This window comes from Ptychodera flava, chromosome 17 (assembly GCF_041260155.1).
Source record: "Ptychodera flava strain L36383 chromosome 17, AS_Pfla_20210202, whole genome shotgun sequence".
Taxonomy (NCBI): domain Eukaryota; kingdom Metazoa; phylum Hemichordata; class Enteropneusta; family Ptychoderidae; genus Ptychodera; species Ptychodera flava.
In genome coordinates this window covers 37246259-37263065 of record NC_091944.1, presented here as the reverse complement: position 1 = coordinate 37263065, position 16807 = coordinate 37246259, and the positions used below count along the sequence as shown (strand labels likewise).

The 16807-nt window shown below is 37.0% G+C and overlaps 1 protein-coding gene across 1 annotated transcript; it reads left to right on the top strand.

Moving 5' to 3' along the window:
* The first annotated feature begins 251 nt into the window (after positions 1–251).
* LOC139116240 (uncharacterized) lies at positions 252–16093 on the top strand. Its single transcript, XM_070678828.1, has 5 exons — positions 252–617; positions 11355–12046; positions 14074–14233; positions 14783–14921; positions 15134–16093. Exons 1-5 carry the CDS (start codon positions 411–413, stop codon positions 15268–15270), a joined length of 1335 nt encoding a protein of 444 aa, XP_070534929.1. The 5' UTR covers positions 252–410; the 3' UTR covers positions 15271–16093.
* The last annotated feature ends 714 nt before the right edge of the window (positions 16094–16807 follow it).

Here is a 16807-nt window from a genome sequence, read left to right as displayed (position 1 = left end):
TTAACTTTTCGAAGTTGGGAGAGTGGGGGGGGGGGGGGTTTCAGTAAAAAATTCTGTCAGAGAGGGGTTACTCAAATGTCGCGTTATAATCGTTTATAATGTAATTCCTCCCACCCCACCCCATCCCCTGCCGTAATCAATTTTGTGTAAAGTGAAACATTTTGGTATAAATTACTGCAGTACTGCTGTGTAATCATGGCCAAGCTGTTGCATTAATCCCAGTACAAACACGCAAAACAATTCAAATCTCTAATCCATAAGCGTTCGTGCATGAGTCCACTATGCTCTACCAAAGTTGTCCTTTATCTGCTGTAGGTCGTCGCTATTTTCCACAGAATACTGAGTTCTGTTTGCTAATTCGATGAGGCAAATTGGTAATATTCGGTCTGTTCACTGCCAGAGATAACAAAATGGCCAAAATGTTGAGATCTCTTCTTTACATCACTTTTGCATCAGTAATATTAACAACCGTGACGATGTACTACGTCAGATCACCGCGGCCGACGGATGAAATTTACTTTGCTGAGATAGATGGTGACATTGTTGAAAATCATACATCCATACAAATGGTTTCGACAACCGATGCTGATACCAGAAAGCCTTCAGAAGATAAAACGGTAAGTTACGAAATTGTTTTTGTATGAGTTTAATGCACTGGCTCTCGGGTCGAGTCATGATTCCCCAGGTTTACGTCATTCTACGTATTTACGTCATTATCGCTTACAGGAGGTAGCAACTCGATGCCCATCACACACGATTAATATCATCTGTCGTGATGTGCTTGATGCATGGCTACAATGTTTGCTGCTGCCTCCTCTCTCCAGGGAGGCGACGACCAAACTACAGGTAGAATACAGACGGATGAGACAGACGTTCCATCTGATGTTGACCAGATTGCGAGATGTGCTGTCCACAGGGAGCTCAATCTTCAATAGTCTCATGTTTTTGTTCGGTCATGAATACATGCAAAGAGTAAGTCACAAAATAGCTGAAACGTGAAGATTTGTCTTTGTTTGAAATAAAACAATAAATAAAATAAAATATAACATAAAAGCCAGAAGAGCACGCACACACTCTGCCCGATTCTATACCTTCAATTATCTGTAGCTGAATTTATTAGTCCTGGCAGAGTGTTAGTTTAATAGTGCAAAGTGTGCGTACTGTTCCGGCTTTCATATCACAGTTCATGTTTTGTTTTATATTGCTGTATTTCGAATAAACATCATGTTTCAGCTATGTTGTAATTTACTCTATGTATTTATTCGTAAACAAAAACGACATCAGAACATACAGAACATTGGAGATTAAGCTTCCCGTATAACATACATGGTGAAAGTCGCGTCACCGATAGAAGTCAGGCGACATCGCATGTCGGTATTTTCATGGCAACGAGTTGCCACCGCTATTGTTGGCAAGCTTTGTGTATACACAGCCCATTGGGGCGCAAAAAGAAAACTGTTTTACCTGCATATATATCAGTGTGACTCTTTCATAAGAAACTTCTGCATCCGACTTTTTTTACGTATCAAATGAGATTCTCTAAGAGATGCGAAAAAAACGAGACAGTGCGATTCCTTGTAAATACACGTAAGACTTATCTGCTACACCAATAGGGGCAAACCTGGAAGACTATTTACATGTAAAATCGAATGTTTCACTGCAAACAAAGCAAAAGACGGAAACAGACGGAACGCAATCAAAACCAAGCGGAAAGAAAACAAGTTATACATTTTTTTCATAGTAGGCGGCATTCATACAGAATTCGACATGTTCTTCAGCCTTGAAGTTGGATGGATTTGTTTGCTATAACAACAAAGATGGGGCAATTAAACTTCGATTTCGCCGGGGTTTTTTAAATTTTTATTTTTATTTCTGATCTCTCAAGAGTAATGGTTCATCTCCTGGCCACAGCGCTGAAAACTCTTATCCTGGTTAATTGTTGTCAATCAGCTGTATGTGTAAGTGAAGTAAAAAGATATGTATATCGGTGAAAAATGAATATCCAATAAACAGTTAAAGAAATTATATTGTGTTCCCTTTGTTATCAATATAACATCACATACAGCAAAGAAACTTTTTAAACATCATTGCAATCATATAATCATATATATCATCGTGATTGGGACTTCGTGTATAGTCCAAGACTCGTGTATTTATCGGGCAGGATTAGGATAGCATCAGTCGTAATCACTCATAAAAAGCAAAATTACATTTGCTGATCGTTAAATTCATACAAAAGAAGCAATAATGATCATGACAATGATTGCATTGCATTAGTTACGTGAAGCAATAAGTGGCGAAGAAGACAATAGAAATGGTCCGTCGGAGCACAGTCCGTCGGAGCATGCTACCTCCATGGTCGGAGGGACTGTGGTCGCAGCTAGTTTATTTAGTCAGTGGTTCAAAATTAACAAAAAACATGAAATACAAACTAAGAAAAATAAAATACATAGCAAAATCAAAGATATTAAACGTAACGAGACAGAAAAAAATCAGTGAAATTTATTCGGCCAACCATTTTTTCATCCTGAAATAAGAGAATGAAAGTCGAAATATGGACACATTTCATGATTGGCTCCACGTGATTTCTACTGACCCGTTTTCAATATCACTTCGTAGGTCCTTTGTATTACCCCTATTTGTAACAATCAACCCTATTTGTAACAAAACCTAATTTTCAAATACTAACTAATTATAATAATAATAATTTAAATAAATAAATAAATTAATAACTAATCTTCAAATACTTGGCCGTACTTGTTGAAATATTGATGAAATATGCATATTGTATCTTTGGGAACGATTTTCTTTTTTTTTTCCTCGTCCAAACTCATGTTTTCTGAAACTGCTCGTCAGATTGAATTTCGTTGTGCAGTTCCTAGGGATAAGAGACCTACTCGTAAGATGAAATCAAGTCGTGCAGATACATGCCAAAAGTTTGTTTCGGGGCAATTTTCACCAATTCCGGTCAAAAATGTCAAAAATCTTGTTTTCTGACAGAAATCATACTAACCCATATGGGGTTCACTTTTGTTTCAAATAGGGTTGATTGTTACAAATAGGGTAGTACAATCCTTGACCGATTTAACATAGTGACACAAAGTAAAAGCCACCAGACACGATCAGACATAATTGTGACATTTTTTTATCTTAGCTGTGATATCGCAGCGGTGCCAGTAACTCCAATCGAAAGCGCTCAGGTCAAGGCCACCGCCACAGTACTGCTCAGGCTGCGAGCCAACCCATAGGCTAAAGGTTACTCCGACACTGATCGCTTCACTGATTTAGCTATAAAGGTCACGATGCTGAAGTTATTTTCGTATTCGTTTTCGTATTCGTTTTCGTATTCGTATTCGTATTCGTATTGGAGTCACTGACAAAATTTTTTATTTTAGTCCAAATTTCGTACGTATTATATAAAAGTTCTGTCTTACAGAACTTAAAGTGCTTTTATATGACAATATATCAATACTTCAATATTTGAGAATGTAAGTTGAAAAAGATCCAATCTTTTTAGGCCCTAGATTGAAAGATATCGTTGCTATAATTAGAGGAGAGATTTTAAAAACAAACGGCCAGTACACAGGCACTCCTTAGCTGGGTAGTCTGTTGAATAGATCGCTTTTCGGTTCGATCTATCGATCCCGTAGTCGATATGCGCGCCATTGTAACCAAAATACTCACTAGGTTACAGTGGCGGGCATACTGACCACGGGATCGATAGATCGAGCCGAAAATCGATCTATTTAGCAGACTACCAAGCTATTAGCGCCTGTGGGCCAGTAGTAGTCTTTGGAGGAAAGATTTTTTAAACAAACATCATTTTCGTATTCGTATTCGTATTCGTTTTCGTATTACTTCTATCAACACCTGGAGTACCTCCATGCAACAACCAACTTAAACATTCTGTTGACATCATTAGTATCGATAATGGAAATTTAGCTGACCCGCCCAATTTGACGAGTTGTAAACTTAAAAGGTAATTTTCTTGTTTTAAACTGATATCTCTGAGAAAGTGATCGTCATAACGACAGTGAATGCAGGGCTCAACGTTATCGCATGCCCCTAAGTCGATGACATGCTATATTTAGACTGCTATCGCAAAGAAAATATCATCTCATATGATGTGGGAAAGCGTCATAAAAGGAAACGAGATGAATAAAATGGTATCATAGGCTTAGTCCCGAACGGTACATTTGTTTCCCTAATAAAGATTAATTAATGTGTGAGCTGTTGTCAGAGTCTTTATTTCAGTACGGCCCATCTCTTTTTCTTTCCTTGCGTTTGCGTCAACTGTCATTGCCAGAACATGTTGATCAACTTGCGTTATGATAAGATACACCAGAATGCATGGAAATTAATTTGTATCGCGAAATATCGAGAAATACCTGTATTCTATGATAAATAGACTTCAGCTAGTCTAGTAGCTGTCGCAACTGGCTCGATCGGTTTCCGTCATTTGTTACTGTGCGATCCAGTTTTAGTGTTACGCAGTTTGCCCCGCTCTACAACTCCGTCTGCAGGTCACTCCAAAACTTTCAGCAGTACTATTTTGGGGACCAATTAAGCCGCTAGCCGTAGATAGCTACTTTTTTTCAACAAAAACTCTGAATAGAAATGCAGCAACTATCAACTTTCGATAGATATTTTGTAGGCAAGAGAACAAAACTCAAACGTATATGCGCATTTAATCCTAGCTGTGACTATGATATCGCAGCGGTACTTGTGGCGTGTATCGAACTCGCTCGGGTCATTGAGGTCATCGCCACAGTCCCATCCACTGATGTCTGTTCTCTACTACCTCCATGGTTCTACATAATTGCAGTCGCTACCCGGCAGATTTGCCATGATATTTCAACAAAGTTGCTTGCTATTTAGATCTAGCTGAAAACAAAAACCTTTATGAAACAGGATAATCCAGTCCAAGCTTGATGAAATCGATGCTTTGATCTGCTTTCCAAAGGACGATTTCCGGAAATGGTCTAGCCGGTCACATGCCACTAACGCAAATATTCATTACGCACGTGAACGCATGAAACATGTTGCAGTTACTGGTTGCTTGTTTTCCCTTGTGATGACATTTATGCTGGGATTATGATTGGTTCATTTGAAATGATGTGACAGCACTAAAACTGCTTCTGATACTTGATTGGATTGTAGTAAAATTTATCATTAAATTCATGGGATATTTTGACAGATCATTCAAGATAACATCAGCAGACACATTGGCAGCGCTGTGCAGTGGAGAGAACGCGCTCAAACCTCTGAGTAACTCCGCTCAACGGCTATGCTTATTCAATGCGTATTTTTGGGTCGTGGCCTTTCGGGACAATGCTCCGTGAACACTGAGCGAATATATGTTGTATTTGATCACGTATACGGTATGGAGAAATGTCTTGAAAAAAATTCAGTTGCAATCTCATAAAATTTGGTCGCCTATGCGACTGAAAATGGTCGCTACTTTGAGCCCTGATTGAATGTAATACATGAATTATCGGTCGGTCCGGTTTTATGTTATTATTGCTAACATCTTTACTCTGAAAGATAAACTACCTATTGTCATTGTATTTCTGTTACTTTCTCCCCGTAGCAGCACGTACAACTTTGTCGTAACTTGCAATTTTGTAATTTTTGCCTTACCGCACTCCCTGAGTTTTGTAAAGTATTGTATTGTTATTATAATTTATTTCAGGTCTACGTAGAGCCATATCAAAATCAAGTAAAATACTTGAAATACAAATTGTAAATGGATATGATCATTCTAAAGTGAGTCCAAAAGGATGACCGGATATAACAATTTTCACATTTTTTTATTCAGATGGTTGTCCTGGACAAGTCCCCCGTTCATCATAGCTTTCAACAGTCACCCGTTTTGCAGCGCCTCACAAAAATCTGCCCTCCCCGCAAAACAATGGTACAGTCCAGGGCAGCTCCTTTGCATCCGCTCTCACGAGTCCCATTACTTGGCACTGACCACCTGATTTCGGGGTGCATCCAGCTGCCCGGTCAAGAGACATTGGCAAGCGAAGATGCTGCCTTACCAGATTCCAACCGATTTTAAGTATTTTTTTTTAAATAAATGAAGTGAACAAAATTCTTTAAAATCTACAAATGCAAATTTATGTAAATTTAACCAAATTTGGCAGATGAAATTACGAATCAAATTATCACAATATTTAAACCTCAGTAAATATCGTATATTGCACGTTTCATACCTGAAACCTGGACTAAAAATAACAATTTCTGTCAGTGACTCCAATACGAATACGAATACGAATACGAAAACGAATACGAAAACGAATACGAAATAACTTCAGCATCGGCTATAAGGTCGGGAAATTTTCAACTCTTTCCCGGCATACTGTCCCTGCCAGCCACCTGAATGTAATAGTCCAATCGTCGCACTTTAAGTACGGAAATTTGTCCCCCTTTAATTAGCACACCTGCCGTCCCAGCGCCGCCATCCGACATTCAAGTAGCCGTACTTGAGGTACCGAAGATTGTCGGTCTTTTAGAGAGCATTCGTTTTTTACGGGGAGGGGTCGGTGGAATTTGAGCGACAAATGAAATGTAAAAAGCGACACCCCTCCAAATCAAATTCTAAAATTTGACCCCCGCATTCATCAAATGTAAAATGTGACCCCCCCCCCAAAAAAAAAATCATCAAATTTGATTCATTAACCCTTCAAAAGTGTTTGCAAGAAAAAGAGTTACCCACCCCTTGAATTTTCATGCACAAAAAACAGCGACCCTCCCCCAGATGTCACAGTCCGTATCAATAATATCTTAATTGAATTATAATTTCCCATTTGACCTTTGAACTTTCAAAGAATCCTTTTTGAACTTTACAAATAATCACTGGGTGAAATTCCAATATCATATTGGTTTTTCAGATCTGCTCTTTCAAATATAATATTCTCGTCACGTAAATTTATATCAATTGTCAAACTTTTTTAAAGCACTGGTCTTAATAGCTAGTTTTTGTATTGTAAAAAAAAACATTAAAAGTTTCCTCATGTACCACAATGTATAGAGAATCAACATTTTGGTGAAATTCCAAAATCAAATTTCTTGCACACACATGAACTTGTAATCGCCCTAGTCTAATCAAGTACACTAATATCAATAATCAAGAGCATGTAAATACACATATAGCTAGTTTTGCGTTTAAAAGAAATCATTCATAGCTTCTCATAGACTACTCATATTATGTAATGAGGACCAAGCAACATTTCGGTGAAATTCCAAAGTCAATTTTTTTCCACAACTCCATAGGCCCCTACAAAACCTTTGTAAAATTTGACCCCCTTCCAATCATTGATTGTAAAATTTGATCCCCCCAAATAAAAAACGGTTTCGTAAAAGTCAACCCCCCCCCCCCCCCGATTTCCACCGACCCCCCCCCCCCCTTCTGTAAAAAACGAATGCTCCCTTACCGGACATTTCTGTTGCGCCGCCTGACATCCTTATTCGCGCTCTTTATGCACGGAAAATTGTCAGCTCTTTATCGGATACACCTGTCGCCAATTCCCGCCATCCGACTTTCCAGTCCTAGCCAATTTTAGTGGTCGCTATTGCCAAACCTTTACCGAGCACATTTGTCGCCTAATTTCCGATACTCGACAACATACATCCGTATACTGTCAAGACTTGGTTTGACCACTCAGGAGCAGTACGATACTTTCTTACACTTCTATCAGCACGGCCGTCAACTGCCGCAGGGACGATATTAAAATCCACGTAGAACAGTGCCACTCAGACACATCAATATGCATTTCCGCCATTTATATTTAGTATTTTGCTGACTCATTGAAAGGTAAATTTCGTTTAAAAAAAGAAAATCAATCTAAATTGATGTTTGGCAGGTATAGATATTACCATCTGCGGCAAATGTAGACGCAGAATAAAATTTGTACATTTTTGTCTTTATTTACTTTTCTGACGGGAGGTTGGTAGTACTGCAGCGGCATACTTGTCGGCTTCTGCCCGTTATGACCATTGAAATTCCCGCACTTTAGGTACGGAAGATAGTCGGCTGTTTATCGGGCACTTATCGCAAGCTGCCCGCTCAGAGTCATTCAATTTCACGGACCTTAGGTACGGCAGATTGTCAATCCTTTTTCGGGTAAAACTTTCGCTAACTGCCCGCTGACGGCCATTCCAATCCACATTCTTTGGTACGGAAAATGTCGACGCTTTTCCTGCACACCTGTGGTCTGCTGCCTGTTGACAGCGATTCCTATCTGCGCGCTTTTTGTACTGGAAATTTTCAACCTCTTTTCCGGCATACCTGTCCCCGGCAGCCCATTGACTGCAGTTCCAATCGTCGCGCACTTTAAGTACGGGAAATTGTCGCCCCTTTATAGCACACTCTGTCGTCCAATCCGCCGCCATCCGACATTCATATACCGTACTTGTGGTACCGCAGATTGTCAGTCTTTTATAGGACAATCACTTACCCTGTTCCGCCGCTGAATTTTTATTCACACACTCATCATGCTCATGTACGGAAAATTGCCAGTTCTTTATCCGATACACCTGTCACTGAATTCCCGCCGACCGACTTTCTAGTCCGCGCAATTTTAGTGGTCGGTATTACCAAACTTTAACCGAGCACAGTTGTCGCCTAATTTCCGATACTCGACAACATAGGCCTACATCCGTACTGTCAAGACTTGGTTTGACCACTCGGGAGCAGTAATCAGCACGGCCGTCAACAATCTCCACACACAGAGATTGAAGCGCAGAGTATATTTCAGGACAATTTCCACATATCTAACTATTGTCATCTCTGGACATCTGTGTACCAAATATAAAAGTTGTCTGTCCAGGGGCTTTAAAAAGAAAATACTTTTTAAGATTTTTTGACCAAAAATGACAAAAATTGCCCCAAAATAGTAATTTTCCCAATTTTGTCATAATTTCAACAAATTAGAAGAGTAACACCCTTTGAAACATCCAACCCAAATTTAAGAGCGATTGGGCTGGCGGTTTCAGAGAAGAAGAATTTTTACTTAAAATGAGAAAAATCACCAAAAAATTCAGCAAAAATACAATATTCAAGATATCTTCACAATATACATATAACTGTATAAGGTCCACCTAAGGTACTTGCCCACTAATTTTCAAAGCAATCAAAACAGTGGTTCTTGAGTTATTTATTTTTGACCATTTTCACATTTTGTAAGCTCATTTGCATAATTTTGGCAATGCAGACTTCATTTGAACAAAATGCCATCTATAGCCCAGAATGCATCCACACACCAAATACCAAGCTGACATGTGCAGCGGTTTGCGTGTTTTTGATGTTGACGGACATAAAACTGTACATACGTCTACATACATAAATACATACATACATTACATACATACTACATATAAACACACACACATTCATACAGACGCCACTGACTTCAGCTTATACGATAACCTCATATTGGTATACCACATGTGAGCTTATAAAAACAAGAATACTATTGAACAAATAATGTTGCCTTTTATTCTGACTTGAAATCTATTTAGAGTATTAAAAATTGGTTGAAGTCTGTGAATAAAACAATTTGGTAAATGCGATGTAGCAGGGAAATTGCTACTGTTATATTTCTGACTGTGACGAAGTGGAGTTATAACTTGATTCCGGGAGGAACTTCGGCCCACTGTCGATCGCGTCCACTCCACTCCCAAATGCTCCGCAAGATCAGATATGAAGACAGCATACTTCTGATCTTACTGCGATCATCACTCAAAGCGTTTCATACAAATATCAATGCGATAACCTGCTGAAATGACTTGATTTCACATATAATCACCGACTTGAACCAAGTCGTGATAGAGAATGCCAGTGTTTGCATGACAACTACATACTTCAGGTTTCGCTGTGTGTGATTCAAGATTTTGGGATACTGGGACTCCAAGATAACTATGAAAAAGAAGTTGAAATAATGTTTATTATTATTAAGAACTAGCTAAATACAAAATATCGTCAAATATTCACATATTCAACTTGTTAAACAATGAATAAAGGACTGAAAGTGAGCGTGAAAACCAGTAAAAAGGATCGAATAAGTATTTGTTTTCTATGAAGTCCACAATGGACTCAAAGTGAACATGCGATTCCCAAGTTTTTATGGCAGTGTAAATATTAATAAGTACAGATTTGGCACAAAATGCCCACTTTTAGAGATAATACCAATTTTTGGACTCATTGCTCTTTAATACAATTCTCGTAATGTCTGATTTCTACGTAAACGGCAGGTCAATATGCTCATCAAGATCACCAGCAGCTTTGACATTTTTACAATCATTGAATGAAAATGCAATTTACGCACAATTTACTCTCCACAGTAATCTTTCTCTGTAATGTTTTATCTACATTGATGGTACATTTATTTGCTTCACATGACTTGTTAATCTCTGAGTCACAAATTCGGTATTGACACATTTAAATTTTTTTTTTTTTTTGTGAACATACGGATCTGAATATGTTGGCATCATCGGTATATAAGCTAAAATTGAAATATTAAATTGAATTACTCATGTCAATAGTTGATCAATCTATGTTAACAGACTTGTTTTGATAGTAATGTACTTCTACAAATCGACAAATATGAGAAATTGTTTTTTTTTTTAATGATTTCCTTTCATGATTTAAACCCACTACGAACCGATTCTGGAAAGTTAAGTCATACAGGATGAAAAATACAGTGTTAACAAAGGCAGCATTTTCAGTGCCAACTGAACCCATACTCTACCAATCAGAGAGAAGTGTTCACAACACAGTAAAACACTTTCACTGCTCCGAAAAACAAACTTTTTGGATTTCATACAATGTTTTTTCTTTACAATTCCATCTACCCCCTTCCCAAATATCAAAGGTGTACCGCTCTGTCCCTCTTGATATCACAAATATGAACTGGATGGAAAAACTCCTTGGTGATTTTTTTCTTATTTAATTGATTAATATACCCATAATCTCAACGTTTCAATTAGGGAGTGTGGGTGTCTTGGAGTTTCAATGTTTGTATTTGTTACAAATTTATAACAACACAAGGAACCAAGTCATTTACAACTGTTCAGACCTTCCTGTTGAAAATAAGTCCTGTAGAGGTCTTGATGTGGAGGATGCAGGCACCTCTGTATAGTGCTCCCTATCTGAAACATGGAATAAAACACAGATATTTAGGGCCAAAATCTGCCTTAGTGCATGTCTTTTGATAGTGGCAGATATGTACTCGCCAAAACCACTCTCTTTAAAAGCCATCAGACTTCCACAAATGATAATCAGCTCCAATATTCAGCCAGTACTCTTATTTCATCTCCTATTAAACTAATTCATGTTATGTTTTCCTCCACAGACAATGATCTCACTTGAAAGAGAAAGATGGAACAGCTTCATGCCAACAGAAAAATCACAACAGTATTTGTTTCCAGTCCAAGCTTGGGAAGGAGGTCCAAATTGGAACTACAAGAATTACAGAATTGCCATAGAATATGCAATGATCACTGACAGAAAATTGGTAACCATACCATTCCACATACATCATACACAACCACATGGATGGTTGACACATGGTTGGAGGCAATTCAATGAGACATTCAATGTTGATAAACTACAGGAAATAGTACCATTGATGACTCCAGAAGACTATGCACAACAATGTGATGGCAAAGTTGAAATGGTTTTGCAGCATCCTTTTGCTACAAAACGAGACATCAGTCAATTTATATTTGACTATAATCGTACAAAGAATTCCTACATGGAACTATGGAATATAGAGCTGCCTGATTTGGGAAGCATTCCTAGAACCATGAATGAAATAAAAGAATTATTGGAACAAAGCAAAACTATAAAATGCTTAGGTATTTACAGAGCGATGGATTTTGCAGAAATGATAGAAAGGTCTGACACACCAGCGGTTCTTATGGATATTGACAGACATCTAGAGAGGGCATCCTTCATTCGTAGCCTGACAAAACGTGTAATACCACAGATTTGTCAAGGAAAACCATATGTCAGTATGCAATGGAGGAATAAAACTGGTGAAATGTGAGTTTGTTTGCATTCATATTACAAACACTAACATCTACAGGTGATGAAAAAATACCGTCAAGGACAGTGTGCTCACATTCGGTTTGAATTGGTAAATTCAAGAAATATTTAAACCAGAAAAACAAGAATGACAAAAGCAAATAAGGTCTGCAACTTAGGTACTGGAGGTCATCTTTAGGAACATGCATATCAACTTCTATAGCACACAAGTTTCAACCCAATCTGACCAACGGTTACAGAGTTTTAGCAATTTGCAGGGTTTTTACTTTTTTCCCCTCATTTGCATATTTTTGGCACTGACGTGTTCATTTGAACAAATTCACATCTCCACCCCTAGGTGCACCTGTACACACAATACTAAGACAGTAGGTGCTTCGGTTTAGCTGTTTTTGACGTGGATGGACATACATACATACATACATACATACATACATACATACATACATACAGACAGACATGCAAATGGCATGCAATGAACTGATTCAGCTTATACGATTACCTCACATTGGTATACCAAATGTGAGCTAAAAATTAAGCTAAATAAGCCACCTTTAGCAGTTGACAGAGCCGGTCTGCAGTGATTAAGTCAACATGAATCACAGCAATGAAGAAACTGACACATTCAATTTATATAAACATATTACATCCTAATTTCATGCATGAGAATGATGTCCTGCAATAGAACACAAATCACAAGGTTGACCTTAAAGGTATACTGTCACCTGTTCCAATTTTGCCAGAGTTACCATGGAAAGAGAAAATCTAACCAATCACAGATTTTAAGCGGGTGGCTGTTTTTTTTAAACAGCGCCCTCACATGACCATTTTGAATATTGAGGAACGCCCCTTTGACTATATATGGGCATATTTAGATTACAGGTGACTGTATGTATACCTTTAAATGCAAAAACATAACCCTGTAAATGTACAAATGCCATCATAGTTTGCATACAATTGAATGAGGTCATTCTACCAACAAAATTTGAAAGCTGTCAGACAAATACTTTCAGAGGAGAATAAGTTTTGACCAAATGACAAAATTGGCCCCAAACAATTTGGATGAAAATGTCATCATTATTCTGATGAATAAGAGTGGGATAAACAAAGAAATCTATAAATCAAATTTCCAAGACCAGCCATTTTAGAATGACATACATTGAATGAGGTAATTACTATGAGAACATGATTTTTTAAGGAAAATTGGGAAACAACATTCTTTTTATACTTACATATGCAAATTTTATGCAAACTTATATCTTGATACAGGTATCCTTGGAAATACTATAAACCTGACAATTTTTTGAAAGAATGCTTTTGCAAATTTGGCAAGGAGCTATTGAAACATATGACAAAAATAAATCACTGTGAATATATTTGATTAGAACACAGCACATACCGGTATCATGAATCAACAATGATCTACTTATACTAGAACATAGGAATGACAACTTCATTTCACATGGATGCTATAGAAAGAATCTCTAAAACGTAAAAAATGTTATAAAACTTTCTGTGACGAGTAAAAGCCTGCCAGATGGATTATACTGAAGTCACTCTAACACTACAATGGTTGTCTGTTCATAATTTAAGATGACAAAATTTCAAAAACTCTGTGCAAAATTCCAGGTCTACAATGTATGTAACAAATAACAAAGCAATCAGTCCAATGAATTTTTTTTAGAAGTTTGATTGGTCCACAAATAAATAAATATCGATAGATCGTTCAAAGAGTCTGTGTTTGTAAGCTTGTATATATGCACATGCTAGAGACAGACTGGGGACAAAGTGGGTATATTCTAAAAGTTTATCAGTTAAATAGAATGGTGAGCTCAGAAGATCAAAATTCTAAATAAGGATATCTAATATTAGAACATGACATTAAAAACAAACCATAATTTTCCTATTCAAAGAAGTAAACTATTGTACATTTGTGTCCATAAATTAGACGAGGACAACAGAATCTTTACTTTCCTGAATTTGAGGCTTGGACACATTTTTCTAGATACATTTTTCTTATCTTACAGGTGTGTATTTGATATGTGGGTTCCATGGGGAGAACTGGATTGCTCATCACATTTTGAAGAATTACGACAAGCTGCTGAATATGTCAGTACAGCAGTTAGTCAATATATGAAGCAAAATAACTTCGAATGTGTGTTCTTGACATTTCCACCAGGATCTGAGGTAACAATTAACTTTCATTGCAGCAATACTATCAAACAAAGTGTGTGAATGTCATGGTACTTCTGGATCTCCTTGGTGTTTCTAACGCTTCATGAATTTGATGTTTTTCAAGCTGTTTACAAGGATCTGGATAGATACAACACTGGTGTTTGTTTTTTCACTTCCACCACCATTATTTAAATCATATATATATAGTTCCAGTTCATCTTGTAATCTGCAATGTGTGCTTAAACTAGTTGAAAATATAGATATTGTAAAACTTGATTTTGAATCGTACTTGATTATACTTGCACAGTGATTTGAATGATGTAGAGTTTGTCAGCACACCAAGGTTTCTTTCAACTAGTAATAATATCAATCTTATCCACAATACACATGCAAAGTTGACAACATCAAGGGACAATGTCAATAACATAGGTTGGGGAGCTGAATAAGCTTTCATGATGCACAAAACAAAAAAAGGGAAAAGTTTTGGTTGCTATATGGCAGATGTAACAGAATAATTATTGCATTTTAGAGTACTGCCATCTTTCATTTTATTTTTTCCAGGAAATCACACAAATATTAGGTTCAAAAGTACAGAAAATTGTGACTTCAGCTCAACTATCCCAATTAAGAGTTCCTGGAATTGATGAGATTGCAGATGACAATTATTTTGTATCATTGTTAGAACAAGAAATAGCAACAAGTAAGTCCATGCTTGAGTGTTAAGTGTCAGTTTTTGTGAGAAGTGAGAAGAAATGGAAAGCGGAACAATGCATTTATAAACAACAGGGAAAACCATTTCATAGTAGGTCTGTTCTTTATATCAAGAATAATGATGACTTGTAAATAAATATCATCTCTGACACTTGGAAAAGAAGCTGAGATGTTTTTCAATTCTTCTATTTTTCATTTCAGGAGCACCAATGTTCATTGGCTGTAACAAATCATCATGGACACAAGTGGTAAGCTACACCAGAACAGCCAATGACCAGCCAACATTGTACCTTCGTGACATAGAAAATATTCCAAAAAATTTAAAGAAGCTAGTATGAAATATAAAGAACCATGGAAATCAAATATTCTTTGAGTGCTGAAGTTTTTCCCACTAAAATTTTAGTGCAAAATTTTACCAATTTTTATGAATTTCTCTGTTATTTTTTGATAATTTTAGACCAAATGGACATCACATTTCATTTGCTACAGTTTTTTTCTCGAAATTTTGGCAAAATCTGAGAAAAATTGACTTGGGTTTATTTTATAAAGGGGACAAAAATAGACCTTGGCACTCAAAGGGTTAATGTAATGAAGTGCTTCATGTCACACACTCCCAGATTTTTTGATTGTCACTGTCAAAATTGCAGTTTACACACATATTAAATACAGTTATCATATTAGTATTGATAAGATAAACGAGACAAAAACAGGAAAAACTGACCTCATGGAGTTTTCAATAGGACAACTTAGAGATAAATACACACAATGTATAATGAATAGCGTCGATCGCGATTTCTGGATTTGTGACTAAATATAGCTGCACGCGCGCGACTTTCGGACAAATATGCTGAAATTTGGACAAATTTTGTTGTTGCATGCGCGGCTGCTGTTGCAGCTTGTAGTCTCAGTCATCAATTCATACGAATAAGTGTGACGCTAAATATCCATTCTAACACTCGCAGGTTTTATTTTCGTCGTTTATGCGGAAAATGCGGAGAAATGTTTACTTATGCATATTAATGAGATAGAACAGTGACGTCATTTGCGATCAGCGCTATTCAAGAAGGCTGTAGCTACCAGTACATGTACTTTTATCTTATTTGTCTTGACATGTTTTGTCAAATAATTTCAATGTCATTAAATGTCATGCATGCTTTACTCATGCAGTACCACTTGTGTAGTATTTTATTTAGATCTGTTCCAATCAGATACAGCTACAAGTAGCTCTCAGCATATCATGGAGAAGACAGGATGACCAAATAAACCCACTGACAATGCTATATGTTCAACAATGTGGGTACTTTCAAAATCTAACTTTGAAATAAATTAGAAATATCAAAATAATCCAGTCTTTCTCATCAAAGGCTAAGCTATGAAATAGGAAGAGAAATCACCAAAAACATAATTCAGAAATAAATCCATATGAATTTGAAAATATTGGTAAAAACACAAGTACTAATCATTTATTGTGTATACTGAACAATACAACATACCAGAGATAATGCTGCTGATGTATGTGCAGTTACTGGTACATCTATAAAAACTCAACATTAGCAAAAGTTTTATTTGGACTACAAAATACCATGCTTGACAACTAAGCAAAACACATGGCAGTGACAATAGATCATTGTGATGTTATACGCTGTAATGCATATACACATGGAAACTGATCTCACTGCATATTCATATAGCAAATGTTGCCAGCAAACTGTGTTATCTGTTGAAGTGCATTGTCCTTTTACCAAATTTAACAATTACACTCAAACTTGACCATGTACCTGGCATTTGCAGAATTCCAAACAAGTATAGAGCTGGCAACAGCAAACATCCTTTGCTTTCCTGTCCAGCATCTCCTTTCCTTCTTCCTTCTTCTTT